The 26,025-nt window shown below is 40.0% G+C and overlaps 1 protein-coding gene and 1 long non-coding RNA gene across 2 annotated transcripts in view; one reads left to right on the forward strand and one right to left on the reverse strand.

Moving 5' to 3' along the window:
* Window positions 1-1,614: 1,614 nt before the first annotated feature.
* The window catches only part of LOC131940624 (sodium-independent sulfate anion transporter), a 29,865-nt gene continuing 5,454 nt past the window's right edge, over window positions 1,615-26,025 (forward strand). The window contains exons 1-12 of the mRNA XM_059299332.1: window positions 1,615-1,647; window positions 2,418-2,587; window positions 3,288-3,390; window positions 3,847-4,069; window positions 4,213-4,298; window positions 4,977-5,056; window positions 12,078-12,232; window positions 12,947-13,125; window positions 14,460-14,532; window positions 14,697-14,808; window positions 15,591-15,787; window positions 16,329-16,387. Of these exons, the coding sequence (XP_059155315.1) occupies window positions 1,615-1,647; window positions 2,418-2,587; window positions 3,288-3,390; window positions 3,847-4,069; window positions 4,213-4,298; window positions 4,977-5,056; window positions 12,078-12,232; window positions 12,947-13,125; window positions 14,460-14,532; window positions 14,697-14,808; window positions 15,591-15,787; window positions 16,329-16,387 (1,470 nt within the window). The remainder of the gene's footprint in view (window positions 1,648-2,417; window positions 2,588-3,287; window positions 3,391-3,846; window positions 4,070-4,212; window positions 4,299-4,976; window positions 5,057-12,077; window positions 12,233-12,946; window positions 13,126-14,459; window positions 14,533-14,696; window positions 14,809-15,590; window positions 15,788-16,328; window positions 16,388-26,025) is intronic.
* On the reverse strand, window positions 24,221-25,808 carry LOC131940656 (uncharacterized). The gene is made up of 4 exons (XR_009386567.1): window positions 25,727-25,808; window positions 25,032-25,144; window positions 24,688-24,745; window positions 24,221-24,449 (listed from the first exon to the last, which is right to left on the reverse strand). It is a non-coding gene; the product is annotated as an uncharacterized LOC131940656 (long non-coding RNA).

A 26,025-nucleotide genomic window follows, 5' to 3' on the forward strand; every position in this document is an offset into this window, starting at 1 on the left:
GCACCCCAGTCCCCGCCTCGCAACGCCACTTATCATAATTACACATACTTTACACATCCTGGTAACTACACACTTACAAGTGTTGACAAAAACGATGTCATTATTTCCGTGCCATTGTTAGTACGACAGACAATTGTTTTGTTCCGTGGAGCTATTGATCACTGTTTTAAGTTCCACTCTAATGACGTCGTCCCCGCCAAGAATGGAGTCTAAAAATACACGCTAGCCGAGAATCACGTATTCTGCTAGGCGACCTTGACCCAGTTAAAATACGCGCGTCTGGGGTTACAAAACACACTCACCCAAAGACGTTTTCAATGTATTTAATGGTTTATATGCCAGGAGGTCGAGGGAATGTTTAATTGGAGTTTTAATTAATCGGTTTATAAAGAAACTAATTGGATACATCTTGGTTTTAGCCTACAACTTGTATGGACGAGCCGGGGCTACCGGTAAGTTAGAAAAAAAAATCTTTCTTTAATTTTTTAAATTTTCACTATAAGTATAAAGTTTGTATCTAATATCTGCACTGAGGCTGGTCTGTACTGCATACCAGTTGAGTCAGTCTCATCTGTCCACACAGTCAATTTTAAAGTGTGGATTCTATTCTTAAATAAATAAAATAGTCCTAAATATATTTTAATGGTGTAGATAAATCTGGACATTTAAATGTTGCGTCAGCATTACAAAATTGTCTTAGAACTTTTAATCACACAGCGGTACGGCGTCATCCATAAATGACGTCACGCTTTTTTTGACGATTTTTACCTCCCCCCCCCTCCTCTCCGTCACACGTCGTCAAAAAAAGCCAGACCCCCACCTATCTGAACCCCCCGCTATCCCCCTCGTCACACACCGTCATAAAATTACGGACCCCCCCACCCCCCTACGTATGTGACGTCATTTATGGACGACCCCCCCCCCTCTCTCTCTCTCTCTCTCTCTCTCTCTCTCTCTCTCTCTCTCTCTCTCTCTCTATATATATATATATATATATATATATATATATATATATATATATATATATATATATGTGTGTGTGTGTGTGTGTGTATGATACGTATATATAGGTATATATGATATACAGGTATATAGAGAGAGCATATGCTCGTGGTATTTTGGCCGAATCAGGGTTAGTGTGTGTCTGTGTGTCTGTGTGTGTGTGTGTGTGTGAATGGAAAGGGGGTGGGGAGGCAATATTTGCAGACGTTTTAGACGAGTGTAGTATTGTTTGAATTGAAAGAACAAAAATGTTTATGGTGCTAAATAAGATGTTGCGATAAAAAATTAAATTAACATAAATTGTCTCTTAAATGCGAACAATTGTTTTATTTTAATTAACCTATATGTCATATATAACTTTGATTGCTTAATGCCAACAATTGAAATTGATATAATACAATGATTTTTAAAAAGATATGATTAATTTATCTTTTAAAAAAGGTCGCCAGCCATGTAAAAGCGAATCTGTATTGAAACAATGTTCGACCCACATTAAACCTAAGAGTTTCCATCACTATTAGAATAGTACCAAAAGTTTCCATGACTATTAGAACGGTACCAAAAGTTTCCATCACTATTAGAATGGTACCAAAAGTTTCCATCACTATTAGAATGGTACCAAAAGTTTCCATCACTATTAGAATGGTACCAAAAGTTTCCATTCACCGTATGATCCCCTGACATTAGATGTCACATTTTTGAAGGGTCCGCCCCCACCATAATTAGACTCCCTCAACCCCCCCCCCCCTTACGCATTAGTCGTGCACACGACCCTCAGTAAATATGGGGTGCGTTTTTTTTTTTTCATGTTCCGCTTGAATGGTGTTGATTCGTGTTGGTTTTGATGGATAGTAGATGCAGTATCTTATGGATGTTTCGATTTGGTTAAAATCAATGGCGTCGCTTGGTCGGGTGTCACCCGGTGCGGCACTTCATGGTGTCATCCCCCCTCCCCCCCCCCCACAAGAAAAAAACAACTATATATATATATATATATATATATATATATATATATATATATATATATATATATATATATATATATATATATATGTATATATATATATGTGTGTGTGTGTGTGTGTGTTTGTGTGTGTGTGTGTGTATCGGCCTACATAGGCTTATAATATAAACATATGCAGCATAGTTAATCATTAGTGCAACTGGCAAAAAGCATTTTTCTTCTGCACATTTTGCAATGGTGTCACCCCCCCCCCTAAATGGTGTCGCCCAGTGCGGTCCGCACCCCCGCCCTGCCCTCGCTACGCTTCTGGTTAAAATAACGTGCCGTCATTAATATGGTTAAAAAACGGAAACGCATACATATACATATGTAAATATATAAAAATAAGTGGTAGTTCTTGGAAACTATATATTGAAGTGGTCTTGAATTTACTTTTACATTGAACTTTCAGCATTTAGAAAACCACAGCACGTCTGCTAATGGACTGGAAGTCGTGACGCGTCACAATGACGTCACAGGAGCTGTGGTCAGGGAAAAAATCAAAAGATGTTGCCAGGAAACTTTTACTCTGGACAACCTGCTGAGCAAGTTTCCCATCGTCAGGTGGTTGCCCAAGTACAGGTACTGTGTGGTGGGGTCAAGTTTGGGTCAACTTTAGGGCTCAGTCAACTTTAGGGTTCAGTTAACTTTAGGGCTCAGTCAACTTTAGGGTTCAGTCAACATTAGGGTTCAGTCAACTTTAGGGTTCAGTCAACTGTAGGGTTTAATCAAATTTAGGTTTCAGTCAACTTTAGGGTTCAGTCAAATTAAGGTTTCAGTCAACTTTAGGGCTCAGTCAACTTTAGGGTTCAATCAAATTTAGGGCTTAAACAACATTAGGGTTCAGTTATTTTTTCAGTCAACTTTAGGGTTCAGTTAGTTTTAGGCTTCAGTCAACTTTAGGGTTCATTCAACTTTAGGGTTCAATCAAATTTAGGGCTTAAACAATATTAGGGTTCAGTTAACTTTAGGGTTTAGTCAACTTTAGGGTTGGGACAACTTTAGGGTTCAGCTAGTTTTAGGTTTAAGTCAGCTTTAGGATTTAATCAAATTAAGGACTTAAACAACATTAGGGTTCAGTTAGTTTTTCAGTAAACTTTAGGGTTCAGTCAAATTTAGGGTTCGATCAAATTTAGGGTTCAGGTAATTTTAGGGTTCAAACAGTTTTAGAGTTTAATAGACTTTAGGGTTCAATTCAACTTAATTTTTACATCATTTAAAAACTTACTAAGATAATCATTTTTTTAAACTGTTCATTCACCCCCCCCCCCCACCCATCCAGGTTGGCGACGCTCCAGTGTGATGTGATCGCCGGACTGACGGTGGGGTTGACGGTGATACCCCAGGGCCTGGCCTACGCCCAGATCGCTTACCTCCCACCTCAGGTAAATAAGCCAAGCTTAAAGCCCCCCCTCCCCTCCCTGTCACTAAATAAACCAGGCATAACTTCGACCCCCCCCCCCCCTGCCACAAATAAATTTGTCAAAAACCTGTTAAATTATATTTGACACATTTATTTAAAAAAAGCTTGTTTTAGCTAATTAGTTTTGTCTAATGACTGATAAAGTATCATATTTTTTATTATTGAGAAGCTTGATGCTTTTTTTCCTCTTAAATCTGACGAAGACTTGTCACCGAAACGTCAGTTATCTAATTCCAGTTTAGGGATTTCTAGAGTGCTTCTATTTCCTTTTCTGTTTCTTGTGTAAAAGCCAACTCATTAGATCTTGTGTTTTGTTGATTGTTAACAAAATTTAACGTTAACACAATACAACTATGTTCAATCATTTTTTAAATGATTAAATTAAATTTTTGAATTACTACCCCCCCCCCCCATACAGTATGGGCTGTACTCCGCCTTTGTGGGGTGTTTCATCTACTGCCTCCTGGGGACGTCCAAGGACATCACCCTGGGGCCCACCGCCCTCCTCTCCCTCATGACAGCCACCTTCGGCACCTCCTTCTCGCCTGACCTACCCACGGGCGGGAAGGACCCCACGGCGGCCATCATCCTGACCTTGACCTCTGGTATCATCCAACTCATCATGGGCATTCTAAAACTAGGTAATTAATTGGTTAATTAAATTTTAATTAAATTGAATTTTTGTGAGAGTATCAATCGAAATGCGAGTTTTTGGATGTTAAAATTTTGGAGGTCAACTTTTAATCTGAACCAGGTATATTAGTCAACTTTTAATCTGATCCAGGTATACTGGTCAACTTTATCTCACATCCGGTCATCACAGCCTTCACGTCTGCTGCAGCCATTACGATAGCCGTGGGTCAAGTCAAAGTAAGTGCACTCATTAACCTCAGGGTATTAATCAGCGTGCGAGAGACTGAACACCTTGTGATGAACAAAGAGAACTTCATTAGAGGACTTTAGGACTTTCATGAGATGACATGAGGACAATCATCAGGTGACATTAGCAACGTATAACAGGACATTATTACCTTTATATTACATTTATAAAGGAACATTGTGACAAGTAAACGACAATATGGCGTTCGTTAGAGATGACTGGAACTCTTATTTAGAACATACGGCCTTCATTATGGGATAATTAGATATCCTTTAGTGGACATTAGGACATCCCTTAAAGGACACTGTGATATCCATTCGAGGACGTGGACATCACTTAGACTTTAAAGGACATTGGGACATTCCATTGAGGACTTTAGGATATCCAATAAAGGACGTTTGGATGTTGAGACATCCCTTAGAGATATTGTAACATCTTTGATATCCTTTGGTCATTACAAAATTCTTTAGAGGACACTAGACTACATTGAAGTACCTTAAAGCTTCATTTGCATGATACCCGTTTTGTCATTGTAGATTAGACCGTTTGTATTTTCTATTGATGTGAATTCAGCCAAATCTCAGCTTATAACAATACCTAACTTTTATCGTATGCAGCCTACGAGTAAACTTCAAAAGCCAGTTATTTTAATACTGATTTATGTTTAGAACGCCTTGGGACTGACGAAAATTCCTAACCACTTCATGGAGATGGTTTACTACACTTGTAAGAAGATCCCAGAAACCAAGTAGGTGGCGCAGTTTGTCTTTGAATAAATTTAAAATTCTTCTAAGTACTCTTTTTAATTTATCCAACATAATGGGGCTTGTAAGTAGGTCACCAACTTCTCGTTTTCGTACTTGCCAGCTCGTATTTTTCAAACCAAATGTGAGCTTTATAAATGAAATCGATAATACAAAGCAAATATAAAAGTTACTTTCGCTAATTATATGTTATTTAAAATCGGAAACAGTGATACGCTATAAGATGCAAGCTAACTTAAAGAAAAAAATAAATCGACGTTAATTTGTGAATTTTTAGAGAAGCGTGCGGTCTGTTATTATTTATTCGAATCCGGTACAAATTGTCTTAACGTTGTTACAACATTAGTATAATATTATTCATAGACCAGGACTACTGGTACTTGATTAGATTTTATTAATAGTAAACAAAAAATAAAATTATTATTTGTTGTATTTTGGGTACTCTTGGAATTTTAAATCTTGACGCGAGGCCTAGAAACAAATAGTCGCCAGATTTTTTGTTGTTATATTAATCATGTTCACAATTGGCAAACGAGATTTTGAATTTTAAGTGAGAGAGACGGAGACTTACAAACCCTATTGTCACTGTGATGCTATCACTTAAAGTCCTTATCTTGCCCCTAACCCTGAGTATAATTACACCGATCCTGATAGTTTTGACTATAGCCCTAATAGTCACGCATCATCGTTTTGTCCCGTTCGTGTCCCAAGACACATGGGGCAGATGAAGTAGAGTTGATATGTTTCAGAGACCTCGGCATATGAAAGGATAGTGTGGTCAGCACTTTGCCCAGCCGCCTTTGTTAGTTATTCATCAGAGCTGGGTGAACTCATGGACATTCTACTAACTTGTACCCAGATTCGAACTCGAGACTTTTGGGTTAGCAGTCTAGAACTCTACTGTCTCTCATTGATTTCCTACAGGCTAGGGGACATGACTGTAGCCATACTGTGTCTGATTGCCTACAGGTTAGGGGACATGACTGTAGCTATACTGTGTCTGTCTACATGCTAGGGAACATGACTGTAGCTATACTGTGTCTGATTACCTACAGGTTAGGGGACATGACTGTAGCCATACTGTGTCTACCTACAGGTTAGGGGACATGACTGTAGCTATACTGTGTCTGCCTACAGGCTAGAGGACATGACTGTAGCCATACTGTGTCTACCTACAGGCTAGGGGACATGACTGTAGCCATACTGTGTCTGTCTACAGGCTAGTGGACATGACTGTAGCTATACTGTGTCTGATTGCCTACAGGCTAGAGGACATGACTGTAGCTATACTGTGTCTACCTACAGGCTAGGGGACATGACTGTAGCTATACTGTGTCTGATTGCCTACAGGCTAGAGGACATGACTGTAGCTATACTGTGTCTACCTACAGGTTAGGGGACATGACTGTAGCTATACTGTGTCTGATTGTCTACAGGCTAGGGGACATGACTGTAGCCATACTGTGTCTGATTGCCTACAGGCTAGGGGACATGACTGTAGCCATACTGTGTCTGATTGCCTACAGGCTAGGGGGACATGACTGTAGCTATACTGTGTCTGTCTACAGGCTAGGGGACATGACTGTAGCTATACTGTGTCTACCTACAGGCTAGGGGACATGACTGTAGCTATACTGTGTCTGCCTACAGGCTAGGGGACATGACTGTAGCTATACTGTGTCTGATTGCCTACAGGCTAGGGGACATGACTGTAGCTATACTGTGTCTGCCTACAGGCTAGGGGACATGACTGTAGCTATACTGTGTCTGATTGTCTACAGGCTAGGGGACATGACTGTAGCTATACTGTGTCTGATTGCCTACAAGCTAGGGGACATGACTGTAGCTATACTGTGTCTGCCTACAGGCTAGGGGACATGACTGTAGCTATACTGTGTCTACCTACAGGCTAGGGGACATGACTGTAGCTATACTGTGTCTGCCTACAGGCTAGGGGACATGACTGTAGCTATACTGTGTCTGATTGCCTACAGGCTAGAGGACATGACTGTAGCTATACTGTGTCTACCTACAGGCTAGGGGACATGACTGTAGCTATACTGTGTCTGATTGCCTACAGGCTAGAGGACATGACTGTAGCTATACTGTGTCTACCTACAGGTTAGGGGACATGACTGTAGCTATACTGTGTCTGATTGTCTACAGGCTAGGGGACATGACTGTAGCCATACTGTGTCTGATTGCCTACAGGCTAGGGGACATGACTGTAGCTATACTGTGTCTGATTGCCTACAGGCTAGGGGACATGACTGTAGCCATACTGTGTCTGATTGCCTACAGGCTAGGGGACATGACTGTAGCTATACTGTGTCTACCTACAGGCTAGGGGACATGACTGTAGCTATACTGTGTCTGATTGCCTACAGGCTAGGGGACATGACTGTAGCTATACTGTGTCTGTCTACAGGCTAGGGGACATGACTGTAGCCATACTGTGTCTGATTGCCTACAGGCTAGGGGGACATGACTGTAGCTATACTGTGTCTGTCTACAGGCTAGGGGACATGACTGTAGCTATACTGTGTCTACCTACAGGCTAGGGGACATGACTGTAGCTATACTGTGTCTGATTGTCTACAGGCTAGGGGACATGACTGTAGCTATACTGTGTCTGATTGCCTACAGGCTAGGGGACATGACTGTAGCTATACTGTGTCTGCCTACAGGCTAGGGGACATGACTGTAGCTATACTGTGTCTGCCTACAGGCTAGGGGACATGACTGTAGCTATACTGTGTCTGCCTACAGGCTAGGGGACATGACTGTAGCTATACTGTGTCTGATTGTCTACAGGCTAGGGGACATGACTGTAGCTATACTGTGTCTGATTGCCTACAGGCTAGGGGACATGACTGTAGCTATACTGTGTCTGCCTACAGGCTAGGGGACATGACTGTAGCTATACTGTGTCTACCTACAGGCTAGGGGACATGACTGTAGCTATACTGTGTCTGATTGCCTACAGGCTAGGGGACATGACTGTAGCTATACTGTGTCTGTCTACAGGCTAAGGGACATGACTGTAGCTATACTGTGTCTACCTACAGGCTAGGGGACATGACTGTAGCTATACTGTGTCTACCTACAGGCTAGGGGACATGACTGTAGCCATACTGTGTCTGATTGCCTACAGGCTAGGGGGACATGACTGTAGCTATACTGTGTCTACCTACAGGCTAGGGGACATGACTGTAGCCATACTGTGTCTGCCTACAGGCTAGGGGACATGACTGTAGCCATACTGTGTCTGCCTACAGGCTAGGGGACATGACTGTAGCTATACTGTGTCTACCTACAGGCTAGGGGACATGACTGTAGCCATACTGTGTCTGATTGCCTACAGGCTAGGGGGACATGACTGTAGCTATACTGTGTCTACCTACAGGCTAGGGGACATGACTGTAGCCATACTGTGTCTGCCTACAGGCTAGGGGACATGACTGTAGCTATACTGTGTCTACCTACAGGCTAGGGGACATGACTGTAGCTATACTGTGTCTGCCTACAGGCTAGGGGACATGACTGTAGCTATACTGTGTCTACCTACAGGCTAGGGGACATGACTGTAGCCATACTGTGTCTGATTGCCTACAGGTTAGGGGACATGACTGTAGCCATAATGTGTCTGATTGCCTACAGGCTAGGGGACATGACTGTAGCCATACTGTGTCTGCCTACAGGCTAGGGGACATGACTGTAGCCATACTGTGTCTGCCTACAGGCTAGGGGACATGACTGTAGCTATACTGTGTCTACCTACAGGCTAGGGGACATGACTGTAGCTATACTGTGTCTGCCTACAGGCTAGGGGACATGACTGTAGCTATACTGTGTCTGTCTACAGGCTAAGGGACATGACTGTAGCTATACTGTGTCTACCTACAGGCTAGGGGACATGACTGTAGCTATACTGTGTCTGATTGCCTACAGGCTAGGGGACATGACTGTAGCCATACTGTGTCTGATTGCCTACAGGCTAGGGGACATGACTGTAGCTATACTGTGTCTACCTACAGGCTAGAGGACATGACTGTAGCTATACTGTGTCTACCTACAGGCTAGGGGACATGACTGTAGCTATACTGTGTCTGTCTACAGGCTAGGGGACATGACTGTAGCTATACTGTGTCTACCTACAGGCTAGGGGACATGACTGTAGCTATACTGTGTCTGCCTACAGGCTAGGGGACATGACTGTAGCTATACTGTGTCTGTCTACAGGCTAAGGGACATGACTGTAGCTATACTGTGTCTACCTACAGGCTAGGGGACATGACTGTAGCTATACTGTGTCTGATTGCCTACAGGCTAGGGGACATGACTGTAGCCATACTGTGTCTGATTGCCTACAGGCTAGGGGACATGACTGTAGCTATACTGTGTCTGTCTACATGCTAGGGAACATGACTGTAGCTATACTGTGTCTGATTGCCTACAGGCTAGAGGACATGACTGTAGCTATACTGTGTCTACCTACAGGCTAGGGGACATGACTGTAGCTATACTGTGTCTGATTGCCTACAGGCTAGAGGACATGACTGTAGCTATACTGTGTCTACCTACAGGCTAGGGGACATGACTATAGCTATACTGTGTCTGATTGCCTACAGGCTAGAGGACATGACTGTAGCTATACTGTGTCTACCTACAGGTTAGGGGACATGACTGTAGCTATACTGTGTCTGATTGTCTACAGGCTAGGGGACATGACTGTAGCCATACTGTGTCTGATTGCCTACAGGCTAGGGGGACATGACTGTAGCTATACTGTGTCTGTCTACAGGCTAGGGGACATGACTGTAGCTATACTGTGTCTACCTACAGGCTAGGGGACATGACTGTAGCTATACTGTGTCTGATGGTCTACAGGCTAGGGGACATGACTGTAGCTATACTGTGTCTGATTGCCTACAGGCTAGGGGACATGACTGTAGCTATACTGTGTCTGCCTACAGGCTAGGGGACATGACTGTAGCTATACTGTGTCTGCCTACAGGCTAGGGGACATGACTGTAGCTATACTGTGTCTGCCTACAGGCTAGGGGACATGACTGTAGCTATACTGTGTCTGATTGTCTACAGGCTAGGGGACATGACTGTAGCTATACTGTGTCTGATTGCCTACAGGCTAGGGGACATGACTGTAGCTATACTGTGTCTGCCTACAGGCTAGGGGACATGACTGTAGCTATACTGTGTCTGATTACCTACAGGCTAGGGGACATGACTGTAGCTATACTGTGTCTACCTACAGGCTAGGGGACATGACTGTAGCTATACTGTGTCTGATTGCCTACAGGCTAGGGGACATGACTGTAGCTATACTGTGTCTACCTACAGGCTAGGGGACATGACTGTAGCTATACTGTGTCTACCTACAGGCTAGGGGACATGACTGTAGCTATACTGTGTCTGATTGCCTACAGGCTAGGGGACATGACTGTAGCTATACTGTGTCTGTCTACAGGCTAGGGGACATGACTGTAGCTATACTGTGTCTGATTGCCTACAGGCTAGGGGACATGACTGTAGCTATACTGTGTCTGATTGCCTACAGGCTAGGGGACATGACTGTAGCTATACTGTGTCTGATTGCCTACAGGCTAGGGGGACATGACTGTAGCCATACTGTGTCTGCCTACAGGCTAGGGGACATGACTGTAGCTATACTGTGTCTGCCTACAGGCTAGGGGACATGACTGTAGCTATACTGTGTATGATTGCCTACAGGCTAGGGGACATGACTGTAGCTATACTGTGTCTGCCTACAGGCTAGGGGACATGACTGTAGCCATACTGTGTCTGCCTACAGGCTAGGGGACATGACTGTAGCTATACTGTGTCTGATTGTCTACAGGCTAGGGGGACATGACTGTAGCTATACTGTGTCTGTCTACAGGCTAGGGGACATGACTGTAGCTATACTGTGTCTGCCTACAGGCTAGGGGACATGACTGTAGCCATACTGTGTCTGCCTACAGGCTAGGGGACATGACTGTAGCTATACTGTGTCTACCTACAGGCTAGGGGACATGACTGTAGCCATACTGTGTCTGATTGCCTACAGGCTAGGGGGACATGACTGTAGCTATACTGTGTCTACCTACAGGCTAGGGGACATGACTGTAGCCATACTGTGTCTGCCTACAGGCTAGGGGACATGACTGTAGCTATACTGTGTCTACCTACAGGCTAGGGGACATGACTGTAGCTATACTGTGTCTGCCTACAGGCTAGGGGACATGACTGTAGCTATACTGTGTCTACCTACAGGCTAGGGGACATGACTGTAGCCATACTGTGTCTGATTGCCTACAGGTTAGGGGACATGACTGTAGCCATAATGTGTCTGATTGCCTACAGGCTAGGGGACATGACTGTAGCCATACTGTGTCTGCCTACAGGCTAGGGGACATGACTGTAGCCATACTGTGTCTGCCTACAGGCTAGGGGACATGACTGTAGCTATACTGTGTCTACCTACAGGCTAGGGGACATGACTGTAGCTATACTGTGTCTGCCTACAGGCTAGGGGACATGACTGTAGCTATACTGTGTCTGTCTACAGGCTAAGGGACATGACTGTAGATATACTGTGTCTACCTACAGGCTAGGGGACATGACTGTAGCTATACTGTGTCTGATTGCCTACAGGCTAGGGGACATGACTGTAGCCATACTGTGTCTGATTGCCTACAGGCTAGGGGACATGACTGTAGCTATACTGTGTCTACCTACAGGCTAGAGGACATGACTGTAGCTATACTGTGTCTACCTACAGGCTAGGGGACATGACTGTAGCTATACTGTGTCTGTCTACAGGCTAGGGGACATGACTGTAGCTATACTGTGTCTACCTACAGGCTAGGGGACATGACTGTAGCTATACTGTGTCTACTTACAGGCTAGGGGACATGACTGTAGCTATACTGTGTCTACTTACAGGCTAGGGGACATGACTGTAGCCATACTGTCTACTTACAGGCTAGGGGACATGACTGTAGCCATACTGTGTCTGATTGCCGTGGTCTGTATGAAGAAGTTGCGAGAGGTCAAGTGGAGAAAACCAGGCGACACAGAAAGGAAGGTGTCCGTAGCGTTCAGGATGCTGCAGAAATGTGTCTGGACGATGGGGACAGGTGAGTCTAGAACATGGTGAGACAGGTGACATTTTGGACAGGTGGAATTTGGGACAGGAGGTATTTTGGACGTAAGGCATTTGGGATAGGTGACATTTGGGGCAGGTGGCATTTGGGGCTGGTGGCATTTGGGACATGTGGAATTTGGGACAGGTGACATTTGGGACAGGTGGCATTTGGGAGTGAAGGCATTTGGGACAGGTGACATTTGGGACAGATGACATTTGGGACAGGTGGCATTTAGGACATGTGGAATTTGGGACAGGTGGCATTTGGGACAGGTGGCATTTGGTACAGGTGACATTTAGGACAGGTGGCATTAGGGAGTGAAGGCATTTGGGACAGGTGGCATTTGGAACAGGTGACATTTGGGACAGGTGTCATAAGGGACAGGTGGCATTAGGGACGAAAGGCATTTGCAACACGTGAGATTTAGGACAGGTGACATTAGGGACATTTGGCATTTGAACAGATGCCATATGGTACATATAAGACATATGGCATTTGGGGCATATTACGTTTGTGACATATGACATTTGTGATATATGACATTTATGACATATTGCATTTGGGGGAAATGGTATTTGGAACACATGGCTTCGGGATAGGCGGCATTTAGAAAAGGTTGCATTTGGGACGGATGTCATTTGGGATATATGTCATTAAGGAAATATGGTATTTGGGACAAGTGACATTGTGTGTTCTCTGTTTCAGCGGCCAACGCCATTGTGGTGATCGTCGCCGCTGGTGTGGTAGCCATCATGGAGAACAACGGACACAACGGCACCGTCACCGTCACGGGGAACATACAGGCCGGGTTCCCGACCGTCGGGTTCCCCAAGTTTAAAATGACTGACGGGAACATTACCATGTCCGCCGGGGAGATATTCTCAGTGAGTTGATAGACTAGTGTCGATTGATTGGTTTAGAGCTGCGCATACAGCTAGATTAAACCCTAAACATTTGTATATATATATATATATATATATATATATATATATATATATATATATATATATATATATATATATATATATATATATATTACCCATTAATTGATATACAGCTATTTTGAATATTGAATCGTTAAGTAATGAAAATTAAATGTGTTAGTAACTTCCTAACGTTTATTTTTAAATGTTCAAGGGAGACAATTTATAACGTTTTTTTAAAGTTTATATATTCATTAGTAACACAATTATGAAAAAAAAGCATACATATTTCTTATTTCAATAAACATAAGTACAGTATTTTTAGCACGAAATTTTGTCATATTTGTATATTTGGAGTAGTTTCGAATTATCTTGTGACTCTAGTTGAGCTATACAAACCTTAGCAGTATGGAACAAATAATGTGAAGACTAAAGAGATTACCTTATTTTATGTAGTGTGATGTATATATTCTTATTTTCGTTGAATCTAGGATTCATCGTTTAGCTCGTTATTACAACACTAAAAAAGTTTTGCCTCCTACCTGGAAAAATGAATCCTCTACTGCTTCTGCTTTGGTTGCTTAACTGTTACAGGATTGTCTTCATGTCAATAAAGTGATCCTTTTAGAAAAAAAAAAAGATTTCACATCGATTAAAAATAAACTTCAGTACGGTGAACCTTCCAAGACGGTCCATTCTGAAAGGGCAAGAAATGCAAAAAGCACGCTATACATACTCAGTACAAAGCAGGAAAGGCGTCTTTGTATGCCCAAGGTAAAAGTCACGAGTTCGATACACGGGCTTGAGACCGTGGGTCTACCTTTGACCCCAACTGCCCCTCATATCCAAACCAAGGGGGAGGAGGCAGAAGCCTTGCTGCAACCCACGGGTCCAGCTGCTGGCATCATGATGCAGTAGCGTAGCGAGGGGGTGGGGGGGTGGCGGGGGGGGGACGACATATGTCCCCGGGCGCCGACCTTAGGGGGCGCCAAAATGGGTTGGAAAAATAAATTGAAAGGTTGAGGGGGGGGGGGTGCAAATCGAAAGTTTGAGGGGGGGGGGGGGAAAGGTGCAAATCGAAATCTTGAGGGGGGGGGGGGTGGAAATCGAAAGTTTGAAGGGGGGTGCAAATGGAAAATTTTGTCCCCGCTACGCCTCTGACATCATGAGAAATGCTCGATTCTTAACCATCTTCCAGTCTGCCTGGTTTTCGAGCAAATTCTTGAGCGGGTATTGGCTATATACGAGAAAGTGATTTTTATTTTTTTCTTAAAATGTTCTTTTCTGGTTTTCAGAACATCGGTATTGGTGTTGCCATCGTCCCTTTGCTTGCCTTAGTAGAAACAATGGCCATAGGAAAAGCTTTTGGTAAGAATCTTAAAAGTTGTTGTTAAACACAATTTAAAGGTCTGAAATGATTACAGAAACGCTCAACACACTATTAAAAATATACATTAGAAAGCAAACCATGATCAAATTCTTTAAATAATATGACGTCGCGTAACTGACCAATGGTGTGATTTGTTCAACAGCACGTGACAACAACTACAAGATTGACCCTACCCAAGAGTTGCTGGCCATTGGTGCGTCAAACATCGTCAGCTCATTCTTTCAGTCGTACCCGCTGACCGGAAGTTTCGCCAGGTAAAATGTTTTATATTTGGCCAGATAAATAATTGTACCAGTTGGCCGGTATTTGTATTTATAGTAAAACTTGTTTTTCCACTGGCCAAGTAAATATTTTATCACTTGACCAGATAAATTATTTTTATTTAGCCTGTAAAAAAATGTCATAAAATATTTACTAGGCCAACATATTCTACTTTGGCGATGTTGATTGCTTATCAGTTGGTGAGGCAGAGGCGTAGAGAGGGCGGGGCGGGGGGGGGGGGGTACGGACCGCATCGGGTGACACCATTTAGGAGGTTGACACCATGGCAAAAAATTGCAAAATGTACAGAAGAAAAATGCTTTTTTGCTAGTTGCAAAAAATATATATAAAATTATATATATATATATATATATATATATATATATATATATATATATATATATATATATATATATATATATATATATATATATATATATATATATATATATATATATATATATATATATATATATATATATATATATATATATATATATATATATATATATATATATACTTTGTTTCTCGGGGGAGGGTGACAACACGAAGTGCCGCACCGGGTGACACCCGACTTAGCGACGCCACTGTGGCGAGGGATATTATTTTTCACTAAGCTGATAATCAAGTGTCCAGTCCGGCACCAGTCGAAAATTTTGTCAGCTCTTTAAATTGCCCCTTCTAAACAAGATAAACTCTACTTCATCTGTAACATGTGTTACCATGACATATAGCAAAAGTGGATAATTAATTTAATTATTTAATTTTTTTCTAGAACGGCCGTGAACTCCCAGAGCGGGGTGAAGACACCCCTGAGTGGGGTCTGGACGGGGGGTCTGGTGATCCTGGCCCTGTGTGTACTGACACCCTGGTTCTACTACATCCCTAGGGCGGCGTTGGCGGCTGTCATCATCGCCGCCGTCCTGCCCATGGTGGAGTACCGTATGGTGGTCAAGTTGTGGAGGACTGACAGTAAGTTGGTGGGTGGGTCGGGGGGGGGGGGGGAGAGGGAGGGAGAGTTGGTCATAGGGGGGAGGGGGAGTTGGTCATAGGTTAGGGTCATTTGGGGGGAGATTAATTTGGTTGATTTATGGGAAGAGGTTTGTGCAAGTGTCAGTGGTGGGTAATTGGGAAGTGGTGGGGGGGGGGGGGGGGGGGGAGGGAGGAGGCAAATATTACGGGTGGCTGATGATGGGCGAGATAAGAGGTACATATTAGGCTAGTTGGGGGGTGGGAAAGGGGGATGGCTAAAAGGTGACGGGTGGGTCATTGGGGTGGCTAAAGATGGTTGCCTGGCCATGAGGAGATTTGACCTGAAATTGGTGATAATTACCTGTTAATGAAGTTGGGGGGGGGGGGGGGGGGCATGTTGACACAATTTCAGGGGAAAGGGGTAAAATACACAATAGTTTATTCTTTACAGTATTACAATGGAATCCATTCTAATCATAAAGCAGTGAGAATTTACTATTACAGTGAGACTACAATCTTACTCTGTTTTGTTTTCTCACAGAGTGGGACATTATTCCTTACGTCATCACCTTCGTATGTTCCCTGTTGATTGGTATAGAGGTGAGTACACACATAACCTTAACCTTCACTGCTCATTGGTATAGAGGTGAGCATAACCTGACCTTAACTGTTGATTGGTATAGAGGTGAGTATAACCTAACCCTCACTGTTGTTATTGGTATAGAGGTCAGCATAACCTTAACCTTCACTGTTGATTGGTATAGAGGTGAGTATAACCTAACCTTCACTGTTGATTGGTATAGAGGTAAGTATAACCTGACCTTAACCTTCACTATTGATTGGTATAGAGGTCAGCATAACCTTAACCTTCACTGTTGATTGGTATAGAGGTGAGTATAACCTTAACCTTCACTGTTAATTGGTATAGAGGTGAGCATAATTTAACCTTAACCCTAAACGTTTTGCTACATCCATTCATATTCTGGGGAGCCGGACGTTTTCCCGAAAGACACTTGCCCGAATGCGACAAATGCCCGAATGGACACTTGCCCGAATGCGACAAATGCCGAATGGACACTTGCCCGAATGCGACAAATGTCCGAATGGACACTTGCCCGAATGCGACAAATGCCCGAATGCCACTTGCCCGAAGGCCGTTTGCCCGAAAAATGTAAAAATTGAATAAAAAATTCTATAACCAAATAGACATTCATAATCAATTTAAGTTTGAAATTTTGAAAATCAACACAGTTTTAAGCATAAAAACAAATGTGTTTATATTTTTAAAATTGAGCTTTAATTTTTTTTTTAATATGAGAAATTTCCGTAATAACATTTCTTTATTCTTTCATAAATGTAAGGTTATGTTGGCGCCGGTATCTTAACATTCTTTTGATGTGTAAGTTTTGACCACCTTGTGCAGTCGACGTGTTGCGGTGGTTATATAGCGCTTATGACACAGTGTAGGCGGCGCGGCGTTTCGCAACATTGAACAGAGGCACGTTTGCTTGGTTTATCTTGTTATGCTTAACTTGGGTGGTGATCATTCAACAATAGAATGAGGCGGGGCCTAGGCGGCGAATTAAAAAACTAATGTTAGTCTTTTATGTTTGATCTCTATTTAAATACAAATTAATTAATAATATCTTCGTGTTAGTATATCATATTAAATATTTTCCCTTTATTTTTGTTAATATATGTATTGTTTATCAAAATTTCAAATTTAAATTGATCACGAATGACTATTTGGTAATATTTTATTGATAACATTTTTCGGGCAAACGGCCTTCGGGCAAGTGGCATTCGGGCATTTGTCGCATTCGGGCAAGTGTCCATTCGGGCATTTGTCGCATTCGGGCAAGTGTCCATTCGGGCATTTGTCGCATTCGGGCAAGAGTCCATTCGGGCATTTGTCCCATTCGGGCAAGTGTCCATTCGGGCATTTGTCGCATTCGGGCAAGTGTCCATTCGGGAAATCGGCCTTCGGGCAAACGGCATTCGGGCAAGTGTCTTTCGGGAATTTGTCGTAGACCCCATATACTGCTATTTTAAATATTGAATCATTTAGTAATGAATATTTTTAAAATGTAAAGGGAAACAATTCATAACGTTCTTAAAAGTTAAGATATTCATTAATAACACATTTAAAGAAAAATGGCATTCATATTTACTATATTTTGAAATATAATTAAATAATTTTGGTAATAAATTTTGTAATATTTATAAATATGGTTTAGTTTTGAATTATCTTTTTGACTCTAGTCTAAACTGAAAACCCATTAGTGGTATAGAATAAATGATTTGAAGACTTCAGATATTACCAGAGCTTGTTCAATTAATAAGCATTGAACCGCTAGCCGTCGGTACCAGTTTCACGTGAATTATAGGCCTATATATTTTAAAATGTTGTACTTGTTTGAGAAAATAACTTATGAAATAGTTATTGGTCAAAAAAACGCAATGTGCTTTACTACACGCTGAACGATATTAGTGACAAAGCAAAGAAATAACTAATCCGCTCAAAATCCGACACATTTAACATAACACAGGCACACACTGATTAAGAGACTTAAATGATTCCGTTAAAAATCTGGCTTTTCAATTATCATTTTGTTGTTTTAAAGTAATTTGTATAAGTTTGACCGATAAAATTGTATATATTTCATAGCGTACGTCATGATGAGTAGATCTATAGATCTAGATCTAAATCAAATTTGAATGAAGTAGTTCCTTTCTATATAGTCTATAATCGGAAGACAAACATATTTTTAAAAAAAAAATTAAGTTTGACTTGGTGTGTCTCGATCCCGCACCACCTGCGTACACTATTATCTCAGCTATTTAGGTACACTATAAAACATGGAGAATGAAAGACGTATTTAAAAAAAACTTAACTTACGCTAATATGCCTGTTCTTTCAAATTAATTTTTTTATCCCAAATTTGCCAGTTCCATAGCTAAACAACAAAGATTTCTATAAAATAATTAAGGCCTGAAATAGTTTAATATAGAAATTTATTTTTGGAATAGATTCTAGAGTAGATCTAGATTCTAGAGTCTAAATCTAGATCTTAGCGTCTACCTCTAGTTTTTGCGTAGATTTTGATCTAGTCTAGATCTAGAATCCAAATAGATACAATAAATGTTATAAGTTTAGGCCGAAAAAAATGTATTGTATACATTTCATAGCGTAAGTAGATCTAAATCAAATTTGAATGAAATAGTTCATTTCTTTTTATTCTAAACTCGGCAGATGACATCATTAGTTAATGTATAAACATTAGTGTTTCATGGGTTCTTTTTCACAACTATAAACACTTTTCCTGTTGCATAATTAAAACTGTTTTTGTACATTCGAATATGCCTTTATTTTTTTATTTTTCTTCTTTAAATAAAATGTTGGCTATACATTTAAAACATCTACCATATTATTTTCAACAAAAGTCCAAATCAAGTTCTTTATATATCGCTGAAGATTCTGATGTGATACCCTGCAAAAATATTTTGCGGACAGAGAGAGAGAGAGAGAGAGAGAGAGAAAGAGAGCAGCCGATCAAACACTATTTTCTATGAAAGACTCAATGAAATTATCAATGACAGAGTCAATGATAACTACCGCTCTCCTGTATTTTTCTCTTAAGAAACTCAATGATAAAGCGTTAGTAGTTATAAAGAGAGAGAGAGTTTATCAAAACGGAAATAATTCAACTCGTTTAATTAATAAAGCGTTAAACGTAATTATTAATTCTTAATTTCTCAGCGATTGATACAATTGTTTAGGGACAGTTAAACTATTTTAAAAAAATATAGATCCTCGATCTTCATTTATAATTTATTAATTAAAATAAGATTTTAAAAAAATAATTAAAACAGGTCTTTGTACTATATTATTAAAAAAAAACAACTAATGAATATAATAAATAATTTTGACTATTTCTCTTTCTAAACCTATCGAATATCTTTTTTTTTAAATGCAAGGTAATCTTTTATAGAACCTACATGATTAACTTTTCTTCTAATAATAAAAAAAAACTCTAAATAAAAATAAAAACTATTATTCCTACAAATATTAGTGTAGTCTCCCTTGACAGTTTCTATTCGAATGTATTTTGTGTTAATTTTCGTTATGAAATACAGTTGACTTTTTAAATAAATTATATAAGAAAACAATCTATCTCTGTGTATATTTATTTTTAAAAAATATTATTACAATAATTAGAATAGGTGTTACTGGTTAAATAGCAATTATTCTCATTCTAAATCTTTGGCTATCGAGTTTCATGGGTTTTTAAATTTAAGATTATGAACACATTGGCTTGACGAAAATGATTATATACACTTAAATACATACTTAAATTTACTTTTGTTAATAAACCTACACTATTTTATGCACACATACAAAAAAGAATATTTTAGCGGCAGTTACAACGTCAAAAAAAAAAAAGGAAACTCCTTTATACTGAATAGTTCTACGTAACAAAAAAATGTAAAAATACATAGTCCTAGAGCACACTAACACATGCATATATACATACGAAGATATGTGTGTGTGTAAGTAGGATGTGAGGTGTGTAGACAGGCGGGGTGGAAGGAAAGCAGTTTGGCAGGAATAACGGTAGGTAGGAAAGTAGGTAGGCAGGCAGCAGCGCAGGCAGGTTAGTAGATAGGTAGGTACGTAGGCAGGGAGTTAGGTATGTAGGTAGGTGGGCGTAGGTAGGAAGGCGCCTCACTCGGTATAGTGAGCGATTATATTAGCCCATCATATTCATAGCGTTTCGCAATTATTAAAACGAACAAAGGTACCATAGTACTCACGGGAAAACCCGGGGAGCTAAATGGAACCCTGCCAGGGCGCCACCAAATCGAATTTTTTTTCGTAGAAACCACCACAGGGGTATTAGCATTAACTTCTCAAATTTGAATGACAAACGAATGAAATCTTTGATAATGCTTAAACAAACAAACCCACATATTCGTTTTTGGGGCGCGGGTTTGTCCACACTGCCGCCTAGACGCACCAAGGCTCACTGTATGAAAGCCTTGAGTGTACGTTAATCAACCTCTGTAATAGTGAGGTAGAACACACATTGGCGACCGCCCATGTGTTAGAGACGCGTCCCTTGGCGTTCCAGGGAGCCACTGGTTATATTTCCGCAGGGGCGCCCCTAATTCGGTTTAATTATAAAATGTCGTGTGCCACCGTGTCCCTATTGTAGGGTGCTCTTTAAGGAGGCACTCTCTGTAGAGCCCGGGGTGCTCGCTGTCGCCAACTGCCAGGGCGCCGGCGGGCGCTCATTATTCTACTTAGTGAACATTTATAGTAGCCCATCTAAACCGTAGTGTCGCCCGAGATGGGCCACTCAACCGCCGGGGAGCTGGCGGATGAACCTGGTGTAGTTTTATCACTGAATCTCAGAGGCGTAGCACCATTCCTGGCGCCTGGGGACAAATTTTCAATTTGGCGCCCCCCCCCTACCGCCGGAGACAAACTTTCAATTTGGCGCCCCCTCCCCGTATTTTTTAAATATTTATAATGCAAAACTATAGCTAAAATGAGCTTTTAAATTTTTCCAACCATTTTGGCCACCCTAGGGTTGGCGCCCGTGGACATATGTACCCCCCCGCCCCCCCTCGCTGCGCCTCTGCTGAATCTAGTATTACCTATGACCGCAATTGATGAGATAGCCCCTCTGGATTCCCCTCTGGATTCTGAGCTCATAATCGTATAATTAGAAAAATCGAACCCTCCCAGGGTGCCACACTTAAGAATTTTTTTCTTTCTCGAAACCCTTTTCACCAACTACCCAAAATTTTATGACTCTCGTACGAACAGTGTCAAATTGCATCTGGCTTTTATTTTTATGGAGAAAAATTGCATTGCTTCCTGTCAGAGACCCCAGATCGAATGGGGCGCCAAAAGGGGTAGACAATTTTTTAAAAAATCCTCATTCTTCAGTAAAATTTAAGAAAACAGATTTATACATGGCTGATATCCTCAATTATTTTATATAGGGGAGTGTATGTAGGGATGGGCGCCTTTTTGCCAGCGTTTGAATAGGGTTGGCACATAAGTGATAGTTCGCCCCGGCTGCCGGAATAGGTAGCTACGCTTCTGCTTCCTGCTAGGGTGCCGCCCTGGCGAAATCTTTCCGGGGGGGGGGGGGTGGGGGCGTGCAGACACTGTTAAAAGTATTTTTTTCTATATAAATTCCGTTTCGTTCGGGGGTGGGGGGGCGATACTTTCTTCGGGGGGTGGGGGGGGGGCTCTGCTTCCCCCCCCCCCCCCCTCCGAATAGATTCCTGGAAAAAAACTCTGTTCACAAAGTTTTATGGCGATCCGATGAAAAAGATGTAGTAATTCGTATAGGACAAACAGTTAAACATACTTTCATTTCTATAAATATAAATAGATATATAGGGCCTACTTTAACTAGTGTCCGCATACCCGCACCCGGAAACTTAGTCACAATTTTCACAATTGCAGTACAGTGGTTTCTTAAGTCGTGGACAAGTGATTGCGCTTATCTCTGTTGAGTAGCTATGTATTCTGTCCTATATTAGACACATTTGTAAATATCTGTCACAATATGGGCATAGAGATGATATAACGATAGCTTATCTTTGCGGACGACGCTAAACTTTGGCATCGACACCACGGCCTACAAGTTCAAATTCGGTCCTTCAGAAATGTTTGAAGTCTCTAGATTAAAACTACTTTTCTCTTTTATGTACCTACTGACCACATAACATGTATTTCGTCTGAAATTCACATGCCTTTGTGAGGTCTACAGATTAGGTATTTTGGCAGTTATCTAAGCCCTTGCCTGTTCTGACTCAAAGCCTTATTCTTTCTCTATCGACGCCTTGCGTAACATGGGATTGGGTTTTTAAGGCGGCATAAAGCTTTATGTTGTTCCTTTTTTAGTACACTAGATTAAAAACTAACGTTTTCAGATGCCTAAAGATGTTTAACCACTAATTAATCAGAATAATGGGTCAAGATTTCAATTCTTGGTTTTGGGACACGTTAGTTGCCGGGGTTGAGCTAATGTCGATAGCATAAGGACTGTACCTTGATGCGGGCGTTTTATTTGTTGCCCATCGTAATGATTGAATGGTTGATGGGGCTTCTTCAAGGGTTTGATTTGCCGTAATGTTAATGATATCATGCATGTGCGGCTTTTCTAAGAAGAAAATGCGTTTAAACACTTTTTAGTTATGCTTTTTTTTAAATAAGCCTATATTTTACGGCAACTGGGTGGATTTGGATTACACCCAAGTTTTACTTCATAGTAAATGGCTTCAGTTTTAATTATTGGAGTTGGTAGCAACATTGACACAGTTGAAATCACATTAATTAGTATATAATTTACCATTACTAACAATAGGCCCTACTTAATTGTTTAATGTTGCTGGATATTAAGCCTGGTAGGTATTTATATTTATTAATTTGTACAGAAACAAAAAAAGGATTCCCAAACAAAGTTTTATTTTTCAGAAATAAAGAAAATGATACACATCAATAAAGAACAGTTTTCAAAAGAATTTGTATAAAAGTAATTATTATAAAATAAGAATATAGCATTGCATAGATAACAATAAAATACTTGACACAAACAATATGAGGAATATTTTTTATCAGAGAAGAGAAAAATATATGATGTAGTTTGAAAATAATAATGTACAGAATGTAGCTTTTGCAGATTAAAATGAAAATTCTCATGCCTATATAATTTATTGAGTAAATGAAGCACGGCCCAAAACACTAGGCTAAATAATATGCATGGGACAGGCATTGAAAACTACAAATTGCATATAGTGAAGGTTACCCTATTTATTGGCTATATCCACAGTAAAGATTTATGGCTTTATTACCTGCTTGTAAAATTGTTAAGGAAAAAGTAAAGTATTGTTAACTTTTTATGGCAGACCAACTACGGGCTGTGTTCTGGGAACATGTCATCTGTAAGGGGCATTGTTCTCGGCACATGTTGTCATTTTTTGTGTTCTCGGCACATGTTGCCATTTTGTGTGTTCTGGGAACATGTTGCCATTTTGTGAGTTCATGGAACATGTTGACATTATTTGGCTGTGTTCTGGGAACATGTTGCCATTTTGTGTGTTCTGGGAACATGTTGCCATTTTGTGAGTTCATGTAACATGTTGACATTATTTGGCTGTGTTCTGGGAACATGTTGCCATTTTGTGTGTTCTGGGAACATGTTGCCATTTTGTGTGTTCTGGGAACATGTTGCCATTATTTGGCTGTGTTCTGGGAACATGTTGACATTATGTGGCTGTGTTCTGGGAACATGTTGACATTATGTGGCTGTGTTCTGGGAACATGTTTGTTTCATTTTTAAATATTATAATAAAACATTTTTAGAAATTCTATATTAGGAATTGTGTATATATAAAAATTTATTTATTTAATAAGACAATTGGATGAATTATAATAAACAGCAAAAATGATTCAAATAAGTTTAGAAGTATTTGGCTTGCTGTCCTAACAGTGAACTGTATTGCGAGCTTGTTTCCCTAGTGATAACCCATGTTTTTTGTGCGACCCTTCCAATCAAGTATCCAGCTTTTTCTTGGCCTGTATCAAAATGCTGGTCAGACTTGCTTGACTTGTGTATCACAATATGATTTGAATGTTTTTCTGTAAATGAAATAAAGGCAAAATATTTTGATACTTTCTTTTGTGGAACTTGCAGGAAAAATAAATTACAAATTTATATTACTATCTCTAATATTTCTTAACTATAACTAATTACTTTGAAAAGATAAAGCACTGAACATGATGAATAACAAGAAACAAACATTATCAGCAAAGATTATAGATTTAAAATTGTGTTCATTCATATTGAAGATTAATGAATTAGACTATCAATATTTACCCTCTTGATGGCTGATACTTTGATTTGATGTCTTTACTTTAAGCTTACACATCAGTCTCTGTGTGGTAAAATATGAAATAATATGCTTCAATAAAACTGTTTCAGTATATTAATTATATTAGATAAGTACATAGTTTTGAGCTCTATAACAATATGTGTTTCAATTATCATTCAAATATAATACCCTCTATGTTGTACACTCACTGATTTATTAGAATTTTAAAAAAGACAATAATTAATACAATATTTTTGATTAAAATCCATTATATTTATTATAACATACAATACTATCTCTTGCTATAATAATTACTTTAAAAAATGGGTTATGCCTATAGTACAGTTACCTGAGGATGAAACTAGGCACAGTGTATAGTCCACGGAGACTGATTAATATCCCTTGTAATTGAACATCAGTTGTAGTTATAAAATCTGGATGGCCAAACACACACTCATAGTCCTGAAAAGCAATTTACACATAGATTAGCAAGAATATCTCACAAATTATTAAATTAAAGCTAACCCCTATTTAGTGCAATCCATCAAAGTAGTAGCATTTTTCGTTAAGTGGTAGACACAATACAAAGTAATGTTTGGTCTGTGATTTACATACTTTTATAAAATAGCAATCAAATTATATATATATATATATATATATATATATATATATATATATATATATATATATATATATATATATATATATATATATATTCATTGTAAATTTTAGCTATGTCTTGCTATTAAATTTATTTACTCGACTGATCTAAACTCACTTTATTTAAACATAATATAGTGGATAAGTATAGTGATTTTATTATTCAGCAATAAATAGCAGCCCTAAAAAAATTTAAATAGTAACGTTTGCGAATGAACACATTAAATTCTAAGTATTTCCATTTCTATGTCTTTCCCAACTTGATGCATATTACTAACCAAGCATTAAACTATAGTCCTAAACCTGACTCTAATTACCATTTATTGGACAACCTGAACCTTTGCGATACCATGTTATAATATATTATTTTAAAAAAGAGCTTACCACTAATTAGTAAAATCAATTGTTTTTAGTATTAACTGAGCCGCATACTATCTGCTGCTATTGTCATCACCAGAAATCCAGTTTGTTGGCAAAGATTAGTCTCTAAGTTCCCTGCAACCTCTTTCCTCTCGAGTGCGGAAAACACTGAAATCATTAATCATTATTTCATTATGCCTAATAGTTTAAAGGTACTATTAAAGTAGTACTAAATAGTACGAGTCTAAGTTACTATAGGTCTAATGATAATTATTATTGTGTATGCTTACATGCTTTAAGTTTTATGCACAATATTGGTATAT

Source organism: Physella acuta, unplaced genomic scaffold (assembly GCF_028476545.2).
Source record: "Physella acuta isolate Inbredline_101_S28 unplaced genomic scaffold, ASM2847654v3 ptg000324l, whole genome shotgun sequence".
Lineage (NCBI taxonomy): Eukaryota > Metazoa > Mollusca > Gastropoda > Physidae > Physella > Physella acuta.